The sequence below is a fragment of the Pleurodeles waltl genome, chromosome 2_1 (assembly GCF_031143425.1).
Source record: "Pleurodeles waltl isolate 20211129_DDA chromosome 2_1, aPleWal1.hap1.20221129, whole genome shotgun sequence".
Lineage (NCBI taxonomy): Eukaryota > Metazoa > Chordata > Amphibia > Caudata > Salamandridae > Pleurodeles > Pleurodeles waltl.
In genome coordinates this window covers 513,293,569-513,316,027 of record NC_090438.1, presented here as the reverse complement: position 1 = coordinate 513,316,027, position 22,459 = coordinate 513,293,569, and the positions used below count along the sequence as shown (strand labels likewise).

The 22,459-nt window shown below is 43.4% G+C and overlaps 1 protein-coding gene across 4 annotated transcripts in view; it reads left to right on the top strand.

Annotated features, from left to right (window-relative positions):
• The window catches only part of LOC138265847 (ETS-related transcription factor Elf-4-like), a 258,940-nt gene extending 248,414 nt beyond the window's left edge, over positions 1 to 10,526 (top strand). For all 4 annotated transcript variants that reach the window (XM_069213944.1, XM_069213951.1, XM_069213969.1 and 1 more), the window contains one exon: positions 1,925 to 10,526. In XM_069213944.1, coding sequence (XP_069070045.1) covers positions 1,925 to 2,666 — 742 coding nt within the window. In that variant the 3' untranslated portion in view covers positions 2,667 to 10,526. The remainder of the gene's footprint in view (positions 1 to 1,924) is intronic.
• The last annotated feature ends 11,933 nt before the right edge of the window (positions 10,527 to 22,459 follow it).

The following is a 22,459-nucleotide window of genomic DNA, read 5'->3' as shown; positions in this document are numbered from 1 at the left end:
CACTAAATGGCATTACGTGTTCAAAAATGAAGTGCCCAGCACTCTCTGGCCCCGAGAAGTAAGCCTAAACAGTTTTTGGAACTCTTTCACAATAGGCACTAGATTTGAGTTTAACATTGTGCTCTATGACCAGTCTTACTTGTTGGGGGAAGGCCTGGCAGCAATGAGGTTTCTTCCAAAGTATTTGGTTTCTGAATACTTCAAATCCTTTTTCAAAAGTAACTTCAAATCCAAAAGTAATAGCCCTTTTCGTTTCCTAATACAGTGATTGGGTTTCAGTTACAGAGATTGGAATGTGCTCAAGAATGCACCTGATGCAAAACTTAGGTATTCCAAGAGCCTATCACCCAAAGAACAGGCAAGTAGCAACTTCTCCTTGTCGTCTTGTGTATTGTGTCCAGCGGGTCTGTTGGTTTCCAGTCACTAGTGCCTAGTGAAGATGAGCATGATCACTGGAGTCGAAGTCCATTAGTCAGTGGGCTATAGTATGGGCATGAGACTGGCTAGCTTGGGTGCCAGTTCACCCTACATGGCCTTTTGAAGATTGTAGGGCTGGGGACTGTATCTTAGAACTCACTAGTTAAAGTAAACATTTTATGATAACTGGGGCACCCATAGGTCTCGCTAGTGTAATCACTACAAAACAATCGGTCTGCAGTCACCACTGCACTACAAAACGCATTGGGGGAGAGGGGGACAGTAGTCCTGCTGTCGCCATGATGGTTCACTTATTGCCCCACTTCAGGTTCAGGAGAAGTCCTAGGTGTGTGTACGTACGCTCTCTCTCTCTCGCCTCTCACTCTGTCTCTCGCTCTCCCGGCTCTCCATACACCAGTTTAGGCTGCCATACATTGAAGAATGGCTCTGGACATTTCCAAACAAACAGTAGGGAAGTAATTATCCCTGCGACTAGATGAAAGGGGCTCCTTTAAAAAAACTTTGCCTAATGGCTAGGGAGATGAGATAACTAAGTGCAGACTCGATGTCCCAGATGTATATTGGCATACTTACATGACAAACTCCACCATTCACCCGTTCAGCTACGCAGACACATGTGCAGATAATCTTCATATGTGGCTCAGACACTGTGGAGGTAAAGGAGCCTAGTAATAGGCGAATGCACACATTTACCTGGATGCAGACCACAGGGCATCACTTTATTTGGGTTTTAGTATTAAGGCTTGACCTCCTAATACAGATTATACCACCAATGTCAGTCTCTCACAGTCTGGATCCAGAGGGATGTAGCTAGTCGCACTAGGAGTGGTGCCTCTCATCAGCATAGGTCAGATGTCTTACAAAAGTACAATGGAAGTATGCTAGCAGGAATGATCAGCTCAGCAGGCAGAAAAGATAGAGCGCTCTCCAGGACATGTGCCATTTAGAAGACTTTTATCTCTAGAGGAGATACTATCCTTTCAAAGAATTGGGCGATTTCTAGAAGGGCAAATAAATCTGAAAGACCGGTAAGGCCATGTAAGACTTAGAACCATGTTCATCATGTACGAATGAAATTTCACTGACTGTACTACATAGTAAATCCTATTAAGAAAGCTGAATACGTTAACAGGTTAGTTATACACATCTACACGTGTGAAAGTTTTTTTTTTTTAATGTACTTTAATATTATGGTTGTTTTCAATTTGCTTTTGTTTGCCATCATAATCTTTGCATAAAGACAAAGGAGATAATTGGATGCTGCAAATTAGTCATAAAATAGAACCAAATTACATGTCAGTAAGTAAAAACATACAATTTGTTTTACTACTGATTGGGTGAATGTACCAAATTTGCTACTGCTTGGATCATGACTGTGTATTATAACTGAAAACCTATCATGAGATATGTGTCAATATTAACTTTGAGACACCAGTGTTATTTATAATATGTTTTTCTAAAGCACTCTTTGTTTTCATTTATACAGTTCTCTAGAAATGGTATCACCAGGTTCACAGGATTTCATTCCCATACAACATACCTCTCCTGCAACTTTCAGGATGACCAATAATGCCTCCAACCCGTCGCCTATCAAAGCAGTGATGCAAACCATGCCCTCCTCCAACGAATTACAAGAAGGAGTATTTCTTCAAGCAACGCCAAAGGGAGGACAAGAAACACCACGCCATCAGTTGTTTTTGAGTAGTCTAACATCAACGGATAATAACTTTACAACATATATCAATGCCGAGTCACAGTTTTCAATAAACAGCCTAGCACAATTGCTGGCCCTTAATGGAGGTGGACAATCTGTAATAGCACAACACCCCGGGACGGTCATTGCCACTGTAATTAGAACTGCAGAGCCCAGCACGGGGAACCTTAAGGAGGAGATGCTGAGTGCTCAGTACATTCAGCATTTTCTTTCCGGTACAACAAACACAGTTGGAAAAACGGTGCTCAACAATGATTCCACAGCAGAAATGAGGCAACCCAATCCAAACTACCACCAGTTAAACAACGTTGTGTTAAACGGTTCTCAAGAAACAAAACTCATTCAAATCAAGGCAGAGACCTCTTCTAATTGTGAGGAGAACACTAAAGCAAATATTGGCCTAACTCCAGTTGCTGAGTTAGAACTAAATACAGACTCCGCAGTTCTTCGACAATCGGAACACGGACTTGGTCTGCACGGAAACTTTTTGGAAGTTCCAATAACTTCTCAGTAGCATTGCAACAGCTCATTTACTAGTAATCTCTTCATTTTCAATGCATTCTTCAACCGTGCACCAATCAACAGAAGGGTGACCAAGGCGCATCCAAATCAAATATTACATCTATGTGGTCTCCGCTAGCAGATATTTAATTGCTTCGAAAACAAATCCAGTTTACATGTCATGTTGAGATCAGGTTCTCCTACGTAATTAAAGATTACATCAAATAGAAAACCTTCAAGTGTATGGAAGCGGTAAATAGTAAGCTTTCAAGTGTATGGAAGCAGTCAATAGCACTGTTTACAAAAGAAATGTTTTCATGCTTGTGTTACAGAACATTTATTAAATTGCCGTTTGTGCTGTCTCAATTCCTGTAAAATCATGCACTGCAGTTTCAGTTACAGTCAGGGTCTCATCAGTTGTTTACCAACACGTCTTTGTCCTTTGGTCTTTAGCCCCCCCCCCCCCCCTTAGAATTACTTTAAATTAGTCTACATATTGACGTGTTTTCTGTTTCTTGCTTTTCAGCTGCTCTCCAAACAGAAATATAGCTCAAACTGCATTAGGCCACCATAACACATACATTTGTGCTGCCTTGGCTTCTGTGCATTTGTGATTAGGTCTTTATAGTTTTACACTCATAACACAACATAACCACCGATTGTTTGTTGTGGAACTAGCCACCTTAATACACAACATACATGAATAGTTTGTTTTAGTGCATGGTCTACAATATATCTGAAAGAAACAATGATATACTTTCCAAACTTCGCTTAGTTTTGAGAAGGTCAATTCAACAGGACATGCAAATATTATTTTCACAAATAAAATACAAAGATCGTGGCATGTGTAGTTGTAGGTGCACATGCTCTGCATAGTTAGGGATGTCTGTTAAGCAGCTGTGCACTCTACAAATGATTCATTCATGCACTCCTGCCCTCTAGTGCCCATTCACTGCCATTCAGTCCTGACATCTAGTGTTTGGCTCGGGCGTGTGCAACTTGTTTTTCCTCAACAGTCTTTTGAGTCAGGAGGCATAATGACTCCTCCTACAACTTGTAGTGTGCATGGGCATCAGCTCCATTGTTAGATTGTTTTCTTCCACCATCTGGTTGTGATGTGCATTGCTAAAGCTCTGGTCGACACCATGTCGTGCACGTTGTCAGAGCCTTTTACTTCTTCCACTTCCATTGGCATGAGACAATCATATTCCTGCAGTTGGTTCACCTGTGTCATGGTTCCACTGATTCTGCATCTGGGAACTCCTCGACGCCCCTTCTGGGGCCTCCTCATCAGCCTTCTTCCTCGGGAAAGCACAGACCATGATGGAGAGGACCCCATTTCAGTGTTGTCCAGTGTCACTCAAAGTACCTGTAGACGGTTCATCACCCGGTTTGCAACCTTTGCTTGTCACTGAAAAAGGACAGCACCTCTTGACCCACTGCCTCACTTTCTGATCCAAAAAGACCCTCCGGAACCAGCTTCATTGTCAACTTGCTTGAAGCACGATGGCACATCAACAAGATGATGATGCCCTGGACATCTTCGGCGAGGACGTCAAAGAGCAAGTAGAGGCGAACCCTTCCGCTGACCAGATTCTTCCCTTCAGCTTATAGCCAAGTTCTAACTTGGGCTCCGAGACTGAAGACTAGCAGCCCCGGCCGGGCGAACATCAGAAGACGTTGAGCGTGAGTACAGTTCCACAACCTGGTTCACATCGGCCTCACCAACAAGTGAAACACCGCTCCTCCAGTCCGCCACTGCCTCCCAGTTATGGATGAAACCAACATAAGGCTTCAGAGCTGAGTCTGACTCCACTGCTGGTACCAAAACAGCCACACCCTTCCTCGGCACTGATGGCTCCCTCAACACCAACAGGCCCATCAATGTCGGAGCCAGAACACTAGCATCAAAACCTTCCTCAAAGCCGAAAGTCGACCAACAGAAGCTCATCTCTTTGTACATTTCGAGGGGCATGGCCAACCTATTCTGCAGCCCTTCCGCCAGAAGCAACTTTTTAATCACCTGCAAACGGGCAAAATTTCTGCAAACCACCATCAAAGGTGCAGAGGATTATTCCTCATAAAAGGAAGCTTCCTTTTGAGGAGCAGCGCACACTGGATCCCTCATCACCTCCAAAGCTGAGGAAACACCAGGACAGGTGCACCAGTCCTTTTCCTTCTTGTCCCACGATCATCATCCTCCTCTACCACATAGGCCACCTCTGCTATATGGTTCTCCACATTTATCCCATGGGGGTCAGGAGTAGTCCTTCAGCTCCTCTGGATCTATATGACATTCAGTAAGACCCTGAGCCCAGGGATGATCCCTGGGACAATTATAACATCATGATAATGACACCACCCCTTATCACGTTATTTACAGGTTGGCCACATTCCAAAAGTAGACCTTGATACACAATCCCTGAAGAGGATGACGTCTTCACTGGAAAACACTTTCTAACATCCAGCGTTCCATACAATATCTCCCCATGCTTAAAGGCATGTTAAAAACCGCTCATGACACCTTCAAAGATCCTATGAAGATGAGTGGGTACACTGAGGGTGGATAAAAAGTTTAAGGTCTCCCCTTCAGATACAGCTTATATACAGAGTCAACTACCACTAGACTTGTTGGTTGTGCACACAGCATGTAAGCAAACTAATGCGAAAGGTACCAGCAATGCGCCAGAGAAGAAGAGTAGGCACATCAACACAGCAGGCAAAAGTGTCCCCACAAACTCCAACCCATTGGCCCATCGTAAAATTGGTCGGCTTACTGTCCAGGTATGATGGGTCCCATTCGGATGAGTTGGAGAACCTGATCCAGGACCTCCAGGATCAGTACACACAGCGGGCACAAGTTAGTTGCAGAGGGACAGACTATCTCTGATACAACCATTAAGTGTGCTTTGGATGCAACTGACAACTCTGACAGAGGAATTCATTGAAGCTCCTCGTTCACCATCATGCATGGCTCTGTGTCTCTGGCTTTAAGTGAGAGGTCCTGCAGCATGTAATCAACCTGCCGTTTGACAGGAACACCTGTTAAGGCCAAAGGCTGTTCAGATACTAGGGAAAATCAAGAAGGACATGGCTAAGGCAGAGGGGACTCTTCTGTCCTCATCGCCATGTGGGGCTTTTCATAGGAACCAGTTTTGTGACAGTGCCAAAGCCATTACTCCAGAGGCTTCCATCTCCTATCACAGGCAACACCGGCAACCCTCGCGGGGTTACACCAGGGGTGCTTATAGAGGTAATAACTACAAAGGCAGGGGCAGAGGGGCAGCAGCAAAGGGAACTGCTCCCATCAAACAGTCTCTCTGTTTTGCTGCCACCCTCCCTCCACCCAACCACACAACACCTGTCGGGGGACCACTGCAGTGATACCTCAGATGCTGGCAAACCATCACCTCACATCAATGGGTCCTTTCCATTGTAGAGTAGGGTTACTGCCTGGAAGTCACTGCTTGGCCATCAAACACCCCTCCTGCAAACACTTCCTCTCCACAGAACACCACCACCCACTACAAGTGCTCCTACTCAAAGGGGCTATAAAGCCTGTGCTCCCACCAGTGCGACAAAGGGATATATTCCCTATATTTTCTTATCCCCAAAAATGATAAGTTCCTCAGGCACCTCAGCAAGTACATCCTGATGAAGCACTTCCACACGGTCCTGCTCCAGGATGTAATTTCTCTTCTATAGCACAGCACCTAAATGACAGCCCTTGACCCTGCTCACTGTCACTACCTCAGGTTCATGGCAAGTGGACAGCATTTCCAGTTCAAAGTCCTGCCCTTCAGGGTGACTATGACCCCCAGAATCTTTACAAAATGCCTTGCTGTGGTAGCTGCTCATCTTCGAAGGAGCAGCGTACATCTTCCCTTATCTCGACAACTGGCTGATAAAGAACAGAAGCAAGCAGCAGTGCTCTGGCCACACACCCATGTGACTTTCTCACTCAACATCAGGGCACAGTCAGGCACCCAAACCTCCTGCAGCTGAACCTTGTGATTTGGCTCCTGAGATCCTAGAGTTTGGCTACCTGTTTACCTTCGGAATGTATGTCCATCCTCAAAGGCTCACCATCCCACTACACAAGCCTGCTATGGGGAAGAGTAGAAGAGGGTTGTTCGTTACTGCCTACCCAAACACATTGATCCACTCAATCCAACAGTGCAAAGCATTGTTTGCAACCTGATTCATTTCAAATGCTCCGGTCTCGCTTACCTGCGCATTCATTTACATTTGGCTGCCACGGCAGCTTACATACAGAACAGGGAAAACACTTCATTATTCAGAGTCCACTTCAATAAAGCCTTTATGGAAGGACTTAAAAGGTTTATCTTCCCTAGGGTATCCGTGGCCCCGGTCTGGAATATCAATGTAGGCCTGTCTAGACTCATAAGCCTCCATTTTGAGCCCCTTCACTCATGCCATCTCCAATTTCCATCTTGAAAAGTTATGTTTCTAGTTGCAATCATGTCCCACAGGCGCGTAAGTGAGCTCCAAGCTGTCACTTTGGAAAAAACCCTTTTCCAGGTTCACAATGAAAAAGTAGTCCTCCGAACTAACCCAAAGTTTCATTTCAAGGTTGTCTCTCGTTTCCACCTCAACTAGACAATTGAGCTCCCTGTGCTCTTCCCACATCTGGACTCAGTAGCAGAGAGTCATCCACACACTAAACGTTTAAAATGGTCCTTATGTACTACATTGATAGAACAAAATAATTTTGTAAGACACAACAATAATTTGTCATCTCCACTAAACTACACAAAGACAGTGCCAATTCAAATGCAGGGGTAGCTTGGTGGCTAGTCAAGTGCATTCAAACCTGCTATGCCAAGGTCAAAAGACATCTCCCTGCTCCACCTATGCCACATTCTACATGCAAGAAGGCAGCCTCAGTAGCTGACATCTGTAATCAGTTACTTGGTCCATCCCACACACCTTCATCAACTACTACTGTGTGGATGTTCTAGCACACCAATAAGAGCAAGGCCAGGCTGTACCACATACACTTTTTCAATCTTCTGCAACATCCTCTGGCTAACCACCTTAGGGGAGAACTGTTTACAGTCTATTAAGAGCATGTGTATCTACAGCTACGCATGCCACGAACATAAAATGTTACAATTTGAGCATTTGTTTGTGGCATGTAGTGCTGTAGATTCACATTCGCCCACCCTGCTCCCCAGAAGGCTTAGGTTGGTGCAGATGCTTTTCTTTTCATTTCTGTATTTACTGGCATGGCCACCTTTTTCACTGCTGTGCTCTGTTTCGGTCCTCACCTGCCATTCAGGAAAATACCTAACAATGAAGCTGATGCCCATGTGCATTACCAGTCATAAGAAGAGTCACTATACCTCATAACTCTAAAGACTTAATCGAAGAAAAACAAGTTGCACTCATCCAAGCCAAATACTAGATGGCAGAAGTATGCAGAGTATGTGACTCTACAGCACTACATGCCACAAGCAGATGCTTACAAGGTAATTGCCATTTTCTTTCCTCACCAGTATTTGGTGTTTAAATACACCTATAGATCTTTGATTGAAAGGCACGAGATACCACCTAATTTAATGGCACTGTGATTAAAACTGGGATGAGAAAAGGAGATGCAAAATCGACAACCTCTGGCGCCAAGATATTTGTGATAAAAGCTGGATGATGCATTTAATCCATTGAAGGACTATGTGCTCATATAAGTATGTGGCATCAGCAGTGTTTCACCATGCGGTGTGCCAGAGGGAGCTAAACACAGAGCAAGAGGCACAGCAATCCTGTCCTCAAACATTTTTAAGACACTTGTCTGTTCAATATGCGGTGACTTTCGAGGACAGACTAACATATTTTCTAATGAAATAATGTATGTATTAAATAAACTGGGGAATTGCTAGTGCAATTTAGCAAAAATTGGCTATGAGCCGTTTAGCTTAAAATCATGACGGCGCCCTTATGAAATTGCTGAGTGTTTAGTATGCTGAAACCAGGATATTTGAAAGTCTGCGAAGTACATTAACAATAATCACTTGAATCCCCACAAAGTAGCTGTTTGTTTACAATATTCTTGCACATAACTGCATTCTTCTCATCGGTTTCAGCAGCCTACTGGTGTAATACCAAGTCTCCTGGTCACATGCTCTCAAGCACTTCCATTATTAACAATCTCACATTTACACGGTGCCCTTCATGTTTGACACTTAGGTTCTGCCTTGGGTTTTCACACGGATTAGTACTACTTGCCACCTACATTTAAAGATATATTTGTCACCTGAATGCTAGACAGAAGATAAAGGTAACCAATAAAAAACTGGCTTGTTTTTCCTTCACTTCGCAACCGCACTGCACAGAAGACTTATGTTCTTCGTAACAGGGCACTGCCAGCCAAGGAATGATATCTTGGTGCCTGACTATGCCAGGTCTGTTTTGCTTCAAGGAAAGCTTTACATTTTAAAGTATGTATATTTTGAAGACCAATCATCTGATTTTTCTCTGCCCGTATGAACTATGTATAGATTTTGTGCTCTCTGAACTCCAAAATGATAAATGTAGTTTATTTGAAAGAGGTGAACATGCTTTATAAAACAGCAGAAGAGAAAGCAGACGTCAGTAAGGGACATGAGCAATCGGTGTTGATTCTATAAATTTGTCATGCTCGTTCTTGATTGAGAGTACTGGACCTTGTCAGTGAATGTGTCGAGAAACATGGTCCACGTTTGCAACACTAACCAAAGCAAATGTGTCATGTATTCTCAGCTGCTGATGGAGGATGTGTGTTGTGCACATGGATAGAACATCTGCACATAATTATAATCTAGACCACATTAGAGTACCCCAGTAAACCTCTATGTTGCAATAATGACATGTTTTCGCAATAAAAAAAAGTTTAAGGGACTGAGTCAATAGAATGACTGAAACTAGGATACTAAAAGCGAACCAAAAGAACTTTGCAAGTTATTTTGTTTCATAGATTTTAAACGAATATATAATAGTGATTCATTTTCTAATGCAAGTAATCATTATCCGGAACGATTTGTGTATATCTGGGAATAGATGAGTGCAAGCTAGCAATATTTTTACTACTGGAAATTTGAAATGAAGCTTGAAAAAATGTGAACTGGGACTTCATAAGGGATTCCAAAGCTGTACGTAGTTTAGAAGCGGGATCAGTTCCGTATCACGTACACGTATATTGCTTTTCTCAAGCCCTTTCTATGTATTTCCTCAAACTTGTTCTCTTTTTACGTGACATTCAGTAACTCACATTCTAAAAACCTTAAAGAGCAAAATTGTAGTTTGTTACCCTTCCATCTTTTCTTTAGTCTTAACCTATGATCACTGTGCCAATACTTATTGTTCAACTGTGTTGGGATGCTGCTTTGCTTGCTGATTAAGAATTTCGCATACGCACATTTTACACAACTCATTCTAAATTCTATACCATGGTGCCCCATAACCATTTTCAAAATGCCTAGCACATACAGGCATATTCAGTCTGTTCTACCAAAGTGTAAGTAAAATTTGGGGTATATTGTGAGGCTAATGCTCGAAAGTGCCGTCTGTGGCAAATGATATGTGGAGGTATTATTTCATTTTCAACTGCCTTTGTTCAGGGATGAAATATAAATAGATGTGATCAAGTCAGGTGTAAAAGGCTTTATTTGTTCTGCCAAAATACAGTGCTAAATAACTCTTCTTGTTAGAAGAGCTCTTTAATGTCTGCTTATGTTTTAAAAAACATTGCCAAATACGGTTTTCCTTTACTTTTGTATGTTATGAAATTATGTTTTGGATTTTCTTTCATATGTTTCTTGTACTGTAATCGTTATCCTCTAAACATATTGATCATTCATAAAAAAGGACACAAAGATTTTTTTTTTTCTTCTTTACCCTGACCGACACATCCAGGTTTCAGGTTAACTATTCAGTACAAATGTTTTTTTTTTTTAAACTTCACAGTGGTGTGACGAAATGAGGTACATTTAAAAATTGTGAATGACGTTTGTAAGCTAACAGTTGTCACAAATGAGTTGGCATATTTTGACATGTAATGTTATTTCTTTCTGGTAACCTACATTACTCCGATTATCGTTCCTTGTCACAGTACTACCAGAAAAAGGTAATCCCACCTCTATCTAGGCACCATGTTACTTAGTGAAAACAAAGAATCACTGCCTCTACTTTACACTGTCCTCCTCTCAGTATCCATGCTTCTCCAGGACCCACAATTGAAGGAGACCCATCATGCTTACCATCTTTCCAAAGCACTTGAAGGAGGCTCAGGACCTCAGTAAATTGTGTGGCAACACAAGTAATGGCACAAGGAATGATAATCTGAATAATGAAGATTGCCTTTAAATAATAGAAAAATGACCTCCTCAATCCTAACTCTTCTCCTTGAAGAATGAGGATATGCCAAAGTAATGTAACGTTTGACTCTTAAAAAGACACCAGCTCTAGTGTAATGCAGCACATCTGTTTAAAGGACCACAGACATCCCAAATCCAAATAGCAAAGAAAATAAAGGCATAGAGTCTCACCCAATTTGTGGCCCATCTGATATTCTCGATGGAATCTGCTGCAATCTCAGCCCTCGAAGTAGCCACCAACTGGACGGACTGCCCCTGCAATGAACCCGGTAAAGAGGATCCTTGTGAAGAAGAGAAAAGAGTGACCAACATCTTTATATAACAGCTCAGTGATGAAAATGCTTTACACATTTTCCTAAAAGAATCAATATTAATAAATAGACTCTTGCAGAGCTGGGGTAGTGGGACATGAAAGGTATGCTTTTGTGGTTTGGGAAACAGCCAGGAGGCACCAAACCTCATCTACAGCTGAGGGAGGGGCAGAAAAGAAGAAAGATTATGAATTTCTTGATCGAGGTTGAAGGAAAATACCACCTTGGTATTTTTTTTACTAGTTGCAAAAGCAACTTATTATGGAAGATCCGCAAAGAGAGGGGTTGCACAAAGCAGAACAGGAGGTCACAGAGAGGCAAAAGCATCCACCTCTTATGCTCCTACCTTTGGAAATCAGGAAAGGAAGTGAGGAAGAAAAACATTACTGGTGCTGTCAAAGAAGTCTAATGACGGAATCCCAAATCTCCAGCACACTTTTGCAAACATTGGGATGAGCCAGAACGAAATTCTGTTAAGGATTGCTCAAGATGTATGTTCTCTTCTCCCCAAAGTTTGATTCTAATACTGCTAAAAGATGATTTTCTGCCCAACTGCTAATCTAGAAAACTAGTTTCCATTTTGAAATGTACTATCTGTATGTATTATGATTATGAAACAATGCAGCTCTTTGAGGTTGACGATCAGGTGGAACGGCTCCCAAATTTTGAGGTAAAGAGTAGTTAAACAGCATAATAATGGCTGCTTTTTGGCTTTAGCAGAATATGAAGCAGATCATTGACCTTCTCCACACTCAATTCCCCCTCTGCCCCTCATTTTAGAATGTAAAAAGGCTAGAAACTACGCTGCCCAGCTGGGGCATGGAGACATCTGAGACAGTACCTGTGAGAAAGGCAATACGAAGGCTGCAAAGGCTTGGGTTGTTTTTGAAGGCTTGAGCATGTTTCATGTTTTTGAAAGCGCAATGAAGATAACCCTGAAATAGATCTCTGAACAGTTGATTCACCAGGAATGGCATCAGAAGAAGACCTGCTTTTTGGACACGCACTGCCTTCTCATCTGAAAAGTGAATCTGTCGCTGAGCTGCAACATTGTTCACAAGTGGCGAAGGTGGAGGTTTTGAGAATGTCACAAGTAACCTCTAAAAAGAACATTGCTCTGCGTTCCATCCCTGCAAATAAATCAGTCTTCTCCAAACTGAACTGTAGTAGCAGCTATAATCTTGTCACGTAGGTTCTCATTATCCTTATGAGACTACTGGATTTGGGCACCAGAATCACCTGAATTGTGGGGAACTGGGTCCAGTCCTACACTCTGTGACACCTGTCGACCCAATCTGAGTTTTCCAGCCAACTAGCAGTGCCTAATCTCCACCCGAGAGCGGGGGTGATTGTGGCAACCAGGCACATAACAGAGAAGACTCCTCAGGGGAACCCTGGTCGATTAGATCTTATCCTTTTCTCTCAGTTACATTAGTCTCACACAGGCAAAGACGAACAGAAGCAGAGTATAATTCAATAAGATTTATTGAAGTAACTGCATCTTAGATAAAATGGCATGTATTGCTATAACTAGGGTGATAACACACACTAGAAGCAAAATGGTTACAAGGAGAGTGAAACACAAAAACAGTCCCACCATACAATCACTAGGAATTATATATTTGTTTCCTACCTAAGCTATGTTAGATTATAGCGTGATCCACCCTTCAGGTTTCCCCCCTGGGAAGACATCATCCCCCATACCTGAGCGAGAAAGCCTGTTGTCTAGAAAGACACCGTCCCTATATCGGCCAGGGATTCAGCAGTCTAAGCAAATGGCTGTAGCAAAGACATTCAGCAATCAGCATGCAGTCATGGTCATCTGGCTGGAATCGCCCTCTACGTGTATGGGACAGAGAAGTGGCTTTATAATAAAACAGCTGATGTTCTAAGAAAAGGTCCCCAAGTAAAGATATGTATGTTTCTGTGAATGTCGGAGACACAGCGTACCACTTTTGCTGGCAAACCTATTTGACTGCAGCCTTGAGGAAATCACAAAGTGGAATTAATGCAATGTTAAGAACATGATTCTTTACCAGACGAAAGAACAACTAGATAGAGAAAATAAAACCACACCGCAAATGCGGCTAATGCTAGAAAAATAAAGCAATGCTGAATAAAATGTTATTGGGCTAAAGTGCAAGACGGCAGGCCTAGTTTGCTAAAATAACGTGTCTAAAGTATGGCTAAAATAGCTATACAACAATCTGAAAATCCTTGACCAAGGACTGGACAAAATAAACAGCAAAACAATTTCAGCTCAAGATGTCCTTTTCAAGCCTTTTCAAGTATGGTTTCATTTGGGCTCCCTTCACACATTTATCTACTGAAGAGGCCACTCCGGAATCATAAGCTATCACTGAAGAATGCCTAGCTGAATTGGCTGTCACAAAAGGTATTTGAATAGAAGAAAGACCATCTTACCCTTAGCCAAAGGGTACAGGAATCAAAGTAGATCTCATTTTTTCCAGGTCGTTCCATTTACTCAAAGGAAGATCCCAGACCTCAAGAAATACAGGCAGGTGGAGAAGAGGATGCAGTTGGAATTGTTTACACATGGAATTGTTTACACATGAACTAGTGCTATAGACACTGGCAATGGAAGACTGTTCGCTAACTACCACTAAAGCACTAGCTGTAGAATGAAGCACTCCACAAACTGGCCCCAGAGAGAAGGGTCCGGATTTGGAACATGTACACATAAAACCCTACTTGTGAGAGGTAAGTATCATGCTGACTATACTCATCTCTGAAAAAAATGGGCAGGGAAAAGCGCTGCTGCCATTCTAGCAGACCCTTTCCACATTAAAGCCTGTCATAAAACTGTACATTTTAGTTTACAAAAAAAAAAAAATGGAGCCTGAGGAGGCCTAACAGAGCCTCGTCCACAGACCTGATCTCTATAGAAGAGAGAGGCTAAATCTAGAGTCATTCCCATTAATCTGTGCTTTAAAGAGGACTTCTTCACTAGGCTAAGGTAAATTTTATAAATACATTTTGGCTTCATTTTTTCCACATGTACCCGGGAAATGAAATTGTAAAGTGTCCAGAATTATTTAAATAATGGCTCCAATGTGTAACCTTGGATCCACCCCGAAACAGGTCAGAGGTCCTAGAAGACGCGTAGAAACGACCCCGGAGAGGCCAAGAAAACACACATTCAAAAATTATAATTATTTTTCCCTGTTATCATGTGCAATATAGAGAAGGATTTGGCCAGGCATGTCCCATGTGGTAGTGTTTGGGGCAGATGGAAGAACAGGGCGCATTATGGGTCTCTCCCCCTTTTGGCTCATGGGAGAAGGGTGGAGCCAGAGGGTAAGGTTTTTATGTTTTAGTTAGGTCATGAGGTGGCTTAGGGAAGGTGGAATTACCTCATTCTTTAAGGACTAGGACAAGGTATGATAGAAGAGGTAATGCATATATAGCACACTACGCTTCATTGAGTAAACGCTGCATAACAAAATAGGCTAAAGTAAAGGGAAAGGATGAGCCTTGCAGTTATCTATTGTGAGCAGGACTGTAGAACACAGATTATTGCCCATTTTTGGGGGGTGCATACAGAATGTTTGTGACTAGGCAAGAGAAGCACACACAGCATTTCACTTTTCTAGCTGGAGATGTACGGGTGGGTTGATAGGAAATTTAGAATGGTACTCCAATTACCCTTCAAGCCCATCCCAAACTAAAACACGCATTTGCAATGCAATAGGTCTCGCATTTTCTTGAGTTAGAGCTATGGGCATTGTAAATTCATAACTGGCATTTTCTTGCCACATACATTGGTCAACCCTGCATCATAATTTTGTCTTTTCCTGCCATATAATTCCAGTGGCCCAGCATTTAACTAAAGCACTTCCATTTACCTTCTTCCTCTAACTTAAAACATATACAATTATCACATAAACCTTGATCAGAAATATATTTTTGGCATTAGAAGTGTAATGCTGAAAATACCATGAAAACACAACTAAGAGAAGAAATAAAGCAAACGAAAGACAAAAGAAAACAGGGAAGGAAACTAGTAAACGAAAGATCAAGAGGAAAAAATAATGAAAGAAGTGTGAAATAAAGGAGAAAAATTAAAATTAGAGAAAAAAGAGATGGTGAGAGAAACAAGCAGAGAACGAACCAGGGCATGTATGAACCAACACATTTCCCACAGATGGTGCTACTACCTGACCAACACTGCAAAATGTATATATTTTTTTGTTGAGGCTGCGAAATTGACAAAGCCGTCAAAGTGATGATGAAAGCCCTTGTTCATAGTAATAAATAATTGTTTTTGGTGTGTAGATATTCAGCATAATATATATACAAATTTATTTGAATTTTTTAACGTGAAGGTATTACAGAAAGCCAGTTTAAAAAGGTAGACTCAAAATAGGTTTTGTAATAATGAACATCTTCCGTAGGAACGATTTGCATTTGTGTGCGGGGCCGAGCATAGACCAATGTGGGGGATTTAAAATGTTTGCTTCAGCAAATCTTTTTTAAATTCGCACAATTCCATCAGATGTAATAAATGTCAAATGGTGCAGTGAGCGGCTGTACCCCCTGCTGCCCTCTCAACCTCCTCATTGTCTGATGACGCCCTCCCATTGCCAGGCCCATGTCAGCTCCTCTGGCTGCGAACCCTGAGGAGTACAGGCAAACAACCAGAAGGGGAGTTCCTGGCACCTCCTTCTCTTAAAGATCCTACGAAAGGCTGGTTGATTGAACCCTAATTCATGTAAACAAACAACTAGGTAATATAAACAGCTTTGCACACCCTGCTGTTGCAACATTCAAGACAGCACATCTAATGCATGGAACAACCTTAACAGGAGGCAGTTAGGCCCGACAGCAGCTACCGGGAATCCATTTTCTGTAGCTAAAATGCTATTTAAACCAGGCAGAGCTGAAAGCTTGCGCCGTGTAGATAAGTTAGGTGCACAGCCGAAGCATGAAGCGCGGTGGCCGTGAAGTGGGCGCTGTGCTGAAAAAATAAAGTGAGGCACCTTAAAAAAAATCACACTATTTACCATAAGAATTACAGCCCTCTTTAAAAAAAGCCTGAAAGCTGAAAATGTAGTTCAGGGTGATAAAAGAAACACGGGCAATGCATACATTTTAGGCACACCTTCATATGCCCTTTTTAGAAGTGCCAATTTATGAACTCCAAGAAAAACAAACAAAAATAAGGGAAGATCAGGCAGCCGGAGTAGGCGAGAAACAGTATCTCAATCACGCCGAAAGAAGTGAACGGGCACAGAATCAACTTCAATTAATCTGTACTTAGTCGGTGCTCCACAGAAGTGACCGGAAATTACGTTACATCAGACCTGGCTAATTCAGGAGGCTGTAAAGGTGACTGACGGGAAGCCACCAAATAGTGAGCGACAGGCGGGCTCCACGCCCTTTACTTGAACACAAGAGTGTCTCCCATACGAGATGCATGCGCAAGCGCATGCACTCATAGGCTCGACCCTACAAAAGGCTGATAAAATATATGGTACGAAATAGATTTATGGTGATTGGAGGAGAATGAAGGATTGTGTGTAGTAATAGGAAACGTATGTCCTTTGAGGAGGATGCCATTACTTCCCAAATTTGAGGAAGAAATTAATGCAGCACCAGAGGCGCGTCAAAACCATGAGAGATACATGGGCTAGATTTTTAAAAAATGCCCCAGGAATCCTGGACTTCAAACTTTCTATTGAGACTCACATTCAGCATATACAGATATCTGAGATTGGACTTTCAATAAACACATTAGAACCTATCATGAAATGGGATGTTGACTGCGCTGAGGAAAAAATTCAGGCTGAATGAAGACAGCATGTTTACATATTAAAAAAAGGAATAAGGTGTCACACAATACCCGATTTAAGCTCATTCAATTTAAAGCACATATAACATGTTCAACCGCAATAACGTTACATAATTTGAATGCAGGAGGGAAATCGGGTGTTTGTATATTTGTAATATATTTTTAACACAAACCTATCAAATAGTTATCAGAGTTTTTTAGAGGATGAAAGGTGAAGATACTGTCAATGACTGATTGGAGGGGTCGCTGGGTTCCGAGAGCAGGCATGAACTGTTACTTTGTCTTGATAAGTGATGTTCTTAAAAATACAGGTGGGGCATTCCTGATGAATACAGGAATATTTTTCCAGAATCTCTGTGCACAGATGTAGAAAGCTTGTATCCTTGTTTTTTTTCTTCTTTTTAAGTCCAGCTTAGATGGTGACTGCGCCATCTCTCTTCTAAGTGGTTAATGTTCGTTTTTTGTTTCTCCCTTTTGTTGTTTGTTCACGCCTACAGAGCAGTGCCCCAGTACTTGTCACCGTCCACTTTTACTATTTTAGTGTCTGCCTTAGGGGCTTTTTTTTTTTATTATGAAAGTGCATTTCAGAGGAGTGTTCGTGTTCTGACTAGTTCTCACTCGTATCTGTTTCTTCCCCCCTCTCCAACCAGTCTTTGCTGTTTTCTTCCCCTCCCCTACCCTGCTCATTGATGCCAATCTGCTGGCAAATGTTGCCGGCTAGTTCGTTAGCAGCATTCCATATTGCCACTTTCAAAATCCTCTGCTTTATTTCGCGCGGCTTCATGGTGCTCTCCCACTCGCCCCATCGCTACATATTTTCCAGATTAGTGTTCTTTGTTTCTTGCTTGTGGCAGCCTACAGCATAGTTCTAATGTGAGTGTGTGTTTACCAGCCCTTTTAAAAATGACGTTTTTAAACAAAAAGAAGGCATCATTTGTATACATGCTTCAATTACACAAACTTTGTTTAATTATACAATTTTGGAGGTTGCACAGCTTTTACTTTATAAGCACGGCGGCCACTTCACGGACGCCACGCTTCATGTTTCAGCATGGGGCCGTGCACTTAACTTTTATCTACATTGTGCACTAGAAATATATTATGATTGGCCTCCTCAGTACAGACGGTCTTTGTTTTCCTCCATCTGCTGACATAAAACTGCAGCATAATGGCTGCCACACAAGAAGTGTGCACATGGCTGGACCAAACACACGTGTGCCTAAATACCCCCGCTTTCAATGCTGAGTGTTTCGTGGAATGCAGCTGCCACAATCGGCTCTGGCACCCACCAGCTGGTTCCATTACTGCCTGTCGTACAAGGAAAGGTTCCACTTGCCCTCAATCTGTGCATCTTCCACAGTTCTTTTTATTTTATTTTACGTAGCCATATTGTAGGAAGTTGGCTCTGTATATACTATCTGAAAGTAACAGATAGTGTGCACAGAGTCTAAGAGTTCCCCTTAGAGGTTGATAGTGGCAAAATTAGATATTATAATGCTCTATTTTGTGGTAGTGTGGTCGAGCAGTAGGCTTATCAGAGGGTAGTGTTACGCATTTGTTGTACACACACAGACAATAAATGAGGCACACACACTCAAAGACTTAACTCCAGGCCAATAGTTTTTATATAGAAAAATATATTTTCTTAATTTATTATAGAATCACAAGATTCAAGATTTGAGGTAAGTACATAAAATGCCAGACTTCTAAAAGTGGCATTTTCAAACAGACAATCTAAAAACCAACTTTACCAAAAGATGTATTTTTAAATTGTGAGTTCAGAGACCCCAAACTCCAAATCTCTTTCTGCTTCCAATGAGAAACTGCGCTTAAAAGATATTTAAAGCCAATCCCCATATTAACCTATGTGAGAGACATTTAAAACACAATAGTACATGCCATACCTGCACCCTGTCCATGGGGTGGCCTTTGGCCTACCTTAGGGGTTATTTCTATGTAGTAAAAGGGTAGATTTAGGCCTGGCAAGTGGGTGCCCTTGCCAGGTGGACTGGCAGTTTAAAACTGCACACAAAGACACTGCAGTGGCAGGTTTGAGACCAGTTTATAGGGCAACTCATCGGTGGCACAATCAGAGACGCAGGCCCACTAGCAGCATTTGATTTACATACCCTGGGCACCTGTAGTGCACTTTACTAGGGACTTACTAGTAAATCAAATATGCCAATCAAGGATAACCAATCATAATCACAATTTACACAGGGAACACTTGCACTTTAGCGCTGGTCAGCAATGGTAAAATGTCTAGAGTACCAAAACCAGAAAAAACAAAATCCAGCACACAGTCAAAAATACAGGAAGCAGAGGGAAGAAAGACAAGGGAAACCACACCAAGGATGCCAGATCTAACACGCGTCCCCCGAGCTGAAAGTGAGGAGAATTACCCAACCTCAGCATTGGGTTGTTCTGTACCAGGTAGGAATTCCACCGTAAAGTCCATTCTCTGTAGGGAGATGGACCACCCCAACAGTTCTGGGTTCTCACCTCTCATCTACATTAACCATCTGAGGGGGCTGTGGTCTGTCTGAACCTGGAAGTGAGTCCCAAACAAGTAGAGTCTTAGCTTCTTCAGTCCCCAGACCACAACAAAATCTTCTCTCTCAATGGTGCTCCCCTTCTGTTACCTGGGGAGTGACATCCTACTAATGAAGGCTATAGGCTGGTCTAGGCCCTCTTTGATTAGCTGTGATAGGACTGCCCCACACCATGCTCTGAAGTGTCAGTCTGCACATCAAATTCCTTGGAGAAGTTGGGTGCCTTCAGCATAGGTGTCATGCACATGGTTGCCTTCAGGGCATCACAGGCGGTCTGACAAGCCTCAGTTCAGATCACTTTCTTGGGCTGCTTCCTGGAAGTTAGCTCTGTCAAGGGGGCAACAATGGTGCCATACCCCTTGAAAAATCTCCTGTAGTAACAGGTGAAACGTAAGAAGGCTCTCACCTCTGTCTAAGTCTTGGGTGGGTTTCCAAGTCAGAATGCCATCAATGTTGGGTTGTAGGGGAGCCACCTGGCCACTCCCCATCTGGTGTCCCAGGTAAACCATTGACCCCTGTCCTATTTGACACTTACTGGCCTTAATAGTGAGGTCTGACTTCTGCAGGGCTTCCAACACTTTGCAGAGGTGATGCAGGTGATCCTCCCAGCCTGAGCTGAACACTGAAATGTCATCCAGGTAGGTGGTGCTGAAATCCTGCAGCCCAGCTAAGACTTGGTTGACCAACCTCTGAACGGTGGCAAGGGCATTTTGTAACCCAAAATGCAGGACCCTGAACTGGTAGTGCCCCCCTGATGCTGAAAATGCTGACCTCTCTTTGGTCCCATTGGTCAAGGCAATCTGCCAGTACTCAGACGTTAAGTCAAACATACTGAGGTGTGCATCGGTCTTAGTGATGGTGAGTCCACTGTAGCCCACATACAGCCCATGTTCAGGAGTGGCACTTGGGGCAGCAGCCTTTGGGACCAAGACCACTAGGCTGACCAAAGGACTATTGGAGGACTATCACCCCAACGGCTAGCATCTTGGAAACCTCAGCTTGATGCTGGCTCTAACCTTGTCAGTCACCCTGTATATCTTATGCTTCACAAGTAGACTGTCCCCAGTCTCAAAATCGTGTGTACACAAATTAGTGTCCCCTGGGGTCAAGGAAGACAGAGAGGCAAACTATCCCAGCAACTGGCGACAGTCCTTCTACTGTTCTAGGGTCAGTGTTGGTGAGAGGTTCACATCTTTTTCTTGGACGGACAGGAGGTCAGGAAGAGGTTCACTCTCCTCCTCCATTCCATCATCTATTGCCAACCAGCAAAGTGAGTTCAGACCTCTCAAAATGTTTTTTGAGGTGGTTCACATGTAGAACCCTCAAAGGGTTCCTTGCAGTCTGCAAGTTCACCATGTAGGTGATATTACGCTTGCGCTCCACCACCTCAAAAGGCCCAGTCCACTTGTCCTGGAGAGCACAAAGCTCCACTGGGGCAATGACCCACAATTTCTGGCCAGGCTGAAACTCAACTAGAGTGGTATTCTGGTCATACCATGACTTCATATCCTCATGGCTTGCTTTTAGGTTCACCTGAACGAGCTTCCTGAAGTGTGCAGTCTGGTTTCTGAAGACCCGCACATAGCTAACTATGTCCTGGGGGCACCTACTGGGAGCTTTCTCCCAGCCTTCTTTCACCAGACTCAGAGGTTCTTTCACAGGGTGCTCATACAACAGCTAAAAAGGGCTAAAACCAAGTCCCTCCTGTGGTAGCTACCTGTATGCAAAGAGAAAGCCTGGCAAGAGGACGTCTCACACCTCGTGGGTTCTGACAGACCCACAATCATGCCTTTCAGGGTGCTGTTGAACCTTTAAACAAACCCATTTCCTTGGGGGTGGTAAGGAGTGGTGAACTTGTAGATTACTCCACACTCCTTACACAGAGACTTCATATATGTAGATATGAAGTTGGTACTCCGGTCGGAAACCACCTCTTTGGGGAATCCATTGCTGGTAAAAATCTCCATCAATGCCCGGCACACCACAGGGCTGTCACTGACCTCAGAGGGATGGTCTCTGGGTAGCGAGTGGCTTGGTCCACCAAAATCAGGATAAATCTGTTGCCCATGGCTGTCTTGGGGTCCAGAGGCCCCACAATGTCAATTCCCTCCTGCTCAAAAGGGATGCTCACAACAGGGAATGGTTGGAAGGAAGGCTTACATCTCCCCCCACTCATGCCACTTGCCTGGCAAGTCTTGCAAAACCTACAGTTTGCTTCAGAGTGCCTCTGCATTTACGGGCAGTAAAACTGGGTGACAATCCTCTTAAAAGTTTTGTCTTGCCCCAAATGTCCTGCCAAGGCACATCATGAACCGGACCCAGTAGTAAGGTTCTGAAACGCTCGGGTACCACCAGCAGTCGTGCTGCCCCAGGCTCAGCAACCTTAGGTTCACTATACAGGAGGCCACCCTCCCAGTAAATCCAGTGTGATACAGACTCCTTGCCAGCCACCTGGTCTGCAGCCTGCCGCCGCAGACCCTCAAGGGAAGGGCATGTCTTCTGCACCTCGCAGAAGTCCTTCCTGGTGGGACACCCTTCCTGCTACCAATGGGTCAGCACAGGCACATCTTCCCTTTCAGCCACTTGTTCCCCCGTAGGCTCCGTGGCTCCCCCCTCAGAGGCAGCCCCCTCCTGGACCATGGGAACTTGTGGGACTGGCCTCCCATGCCCCTGCCCCTCCTCTCCTGGCAGTCACTTGGGTCACTCTTCCAGGCTCCAGGTCCTCCTGATCACCCTGACTGGCTGCCATAGACCAGGTG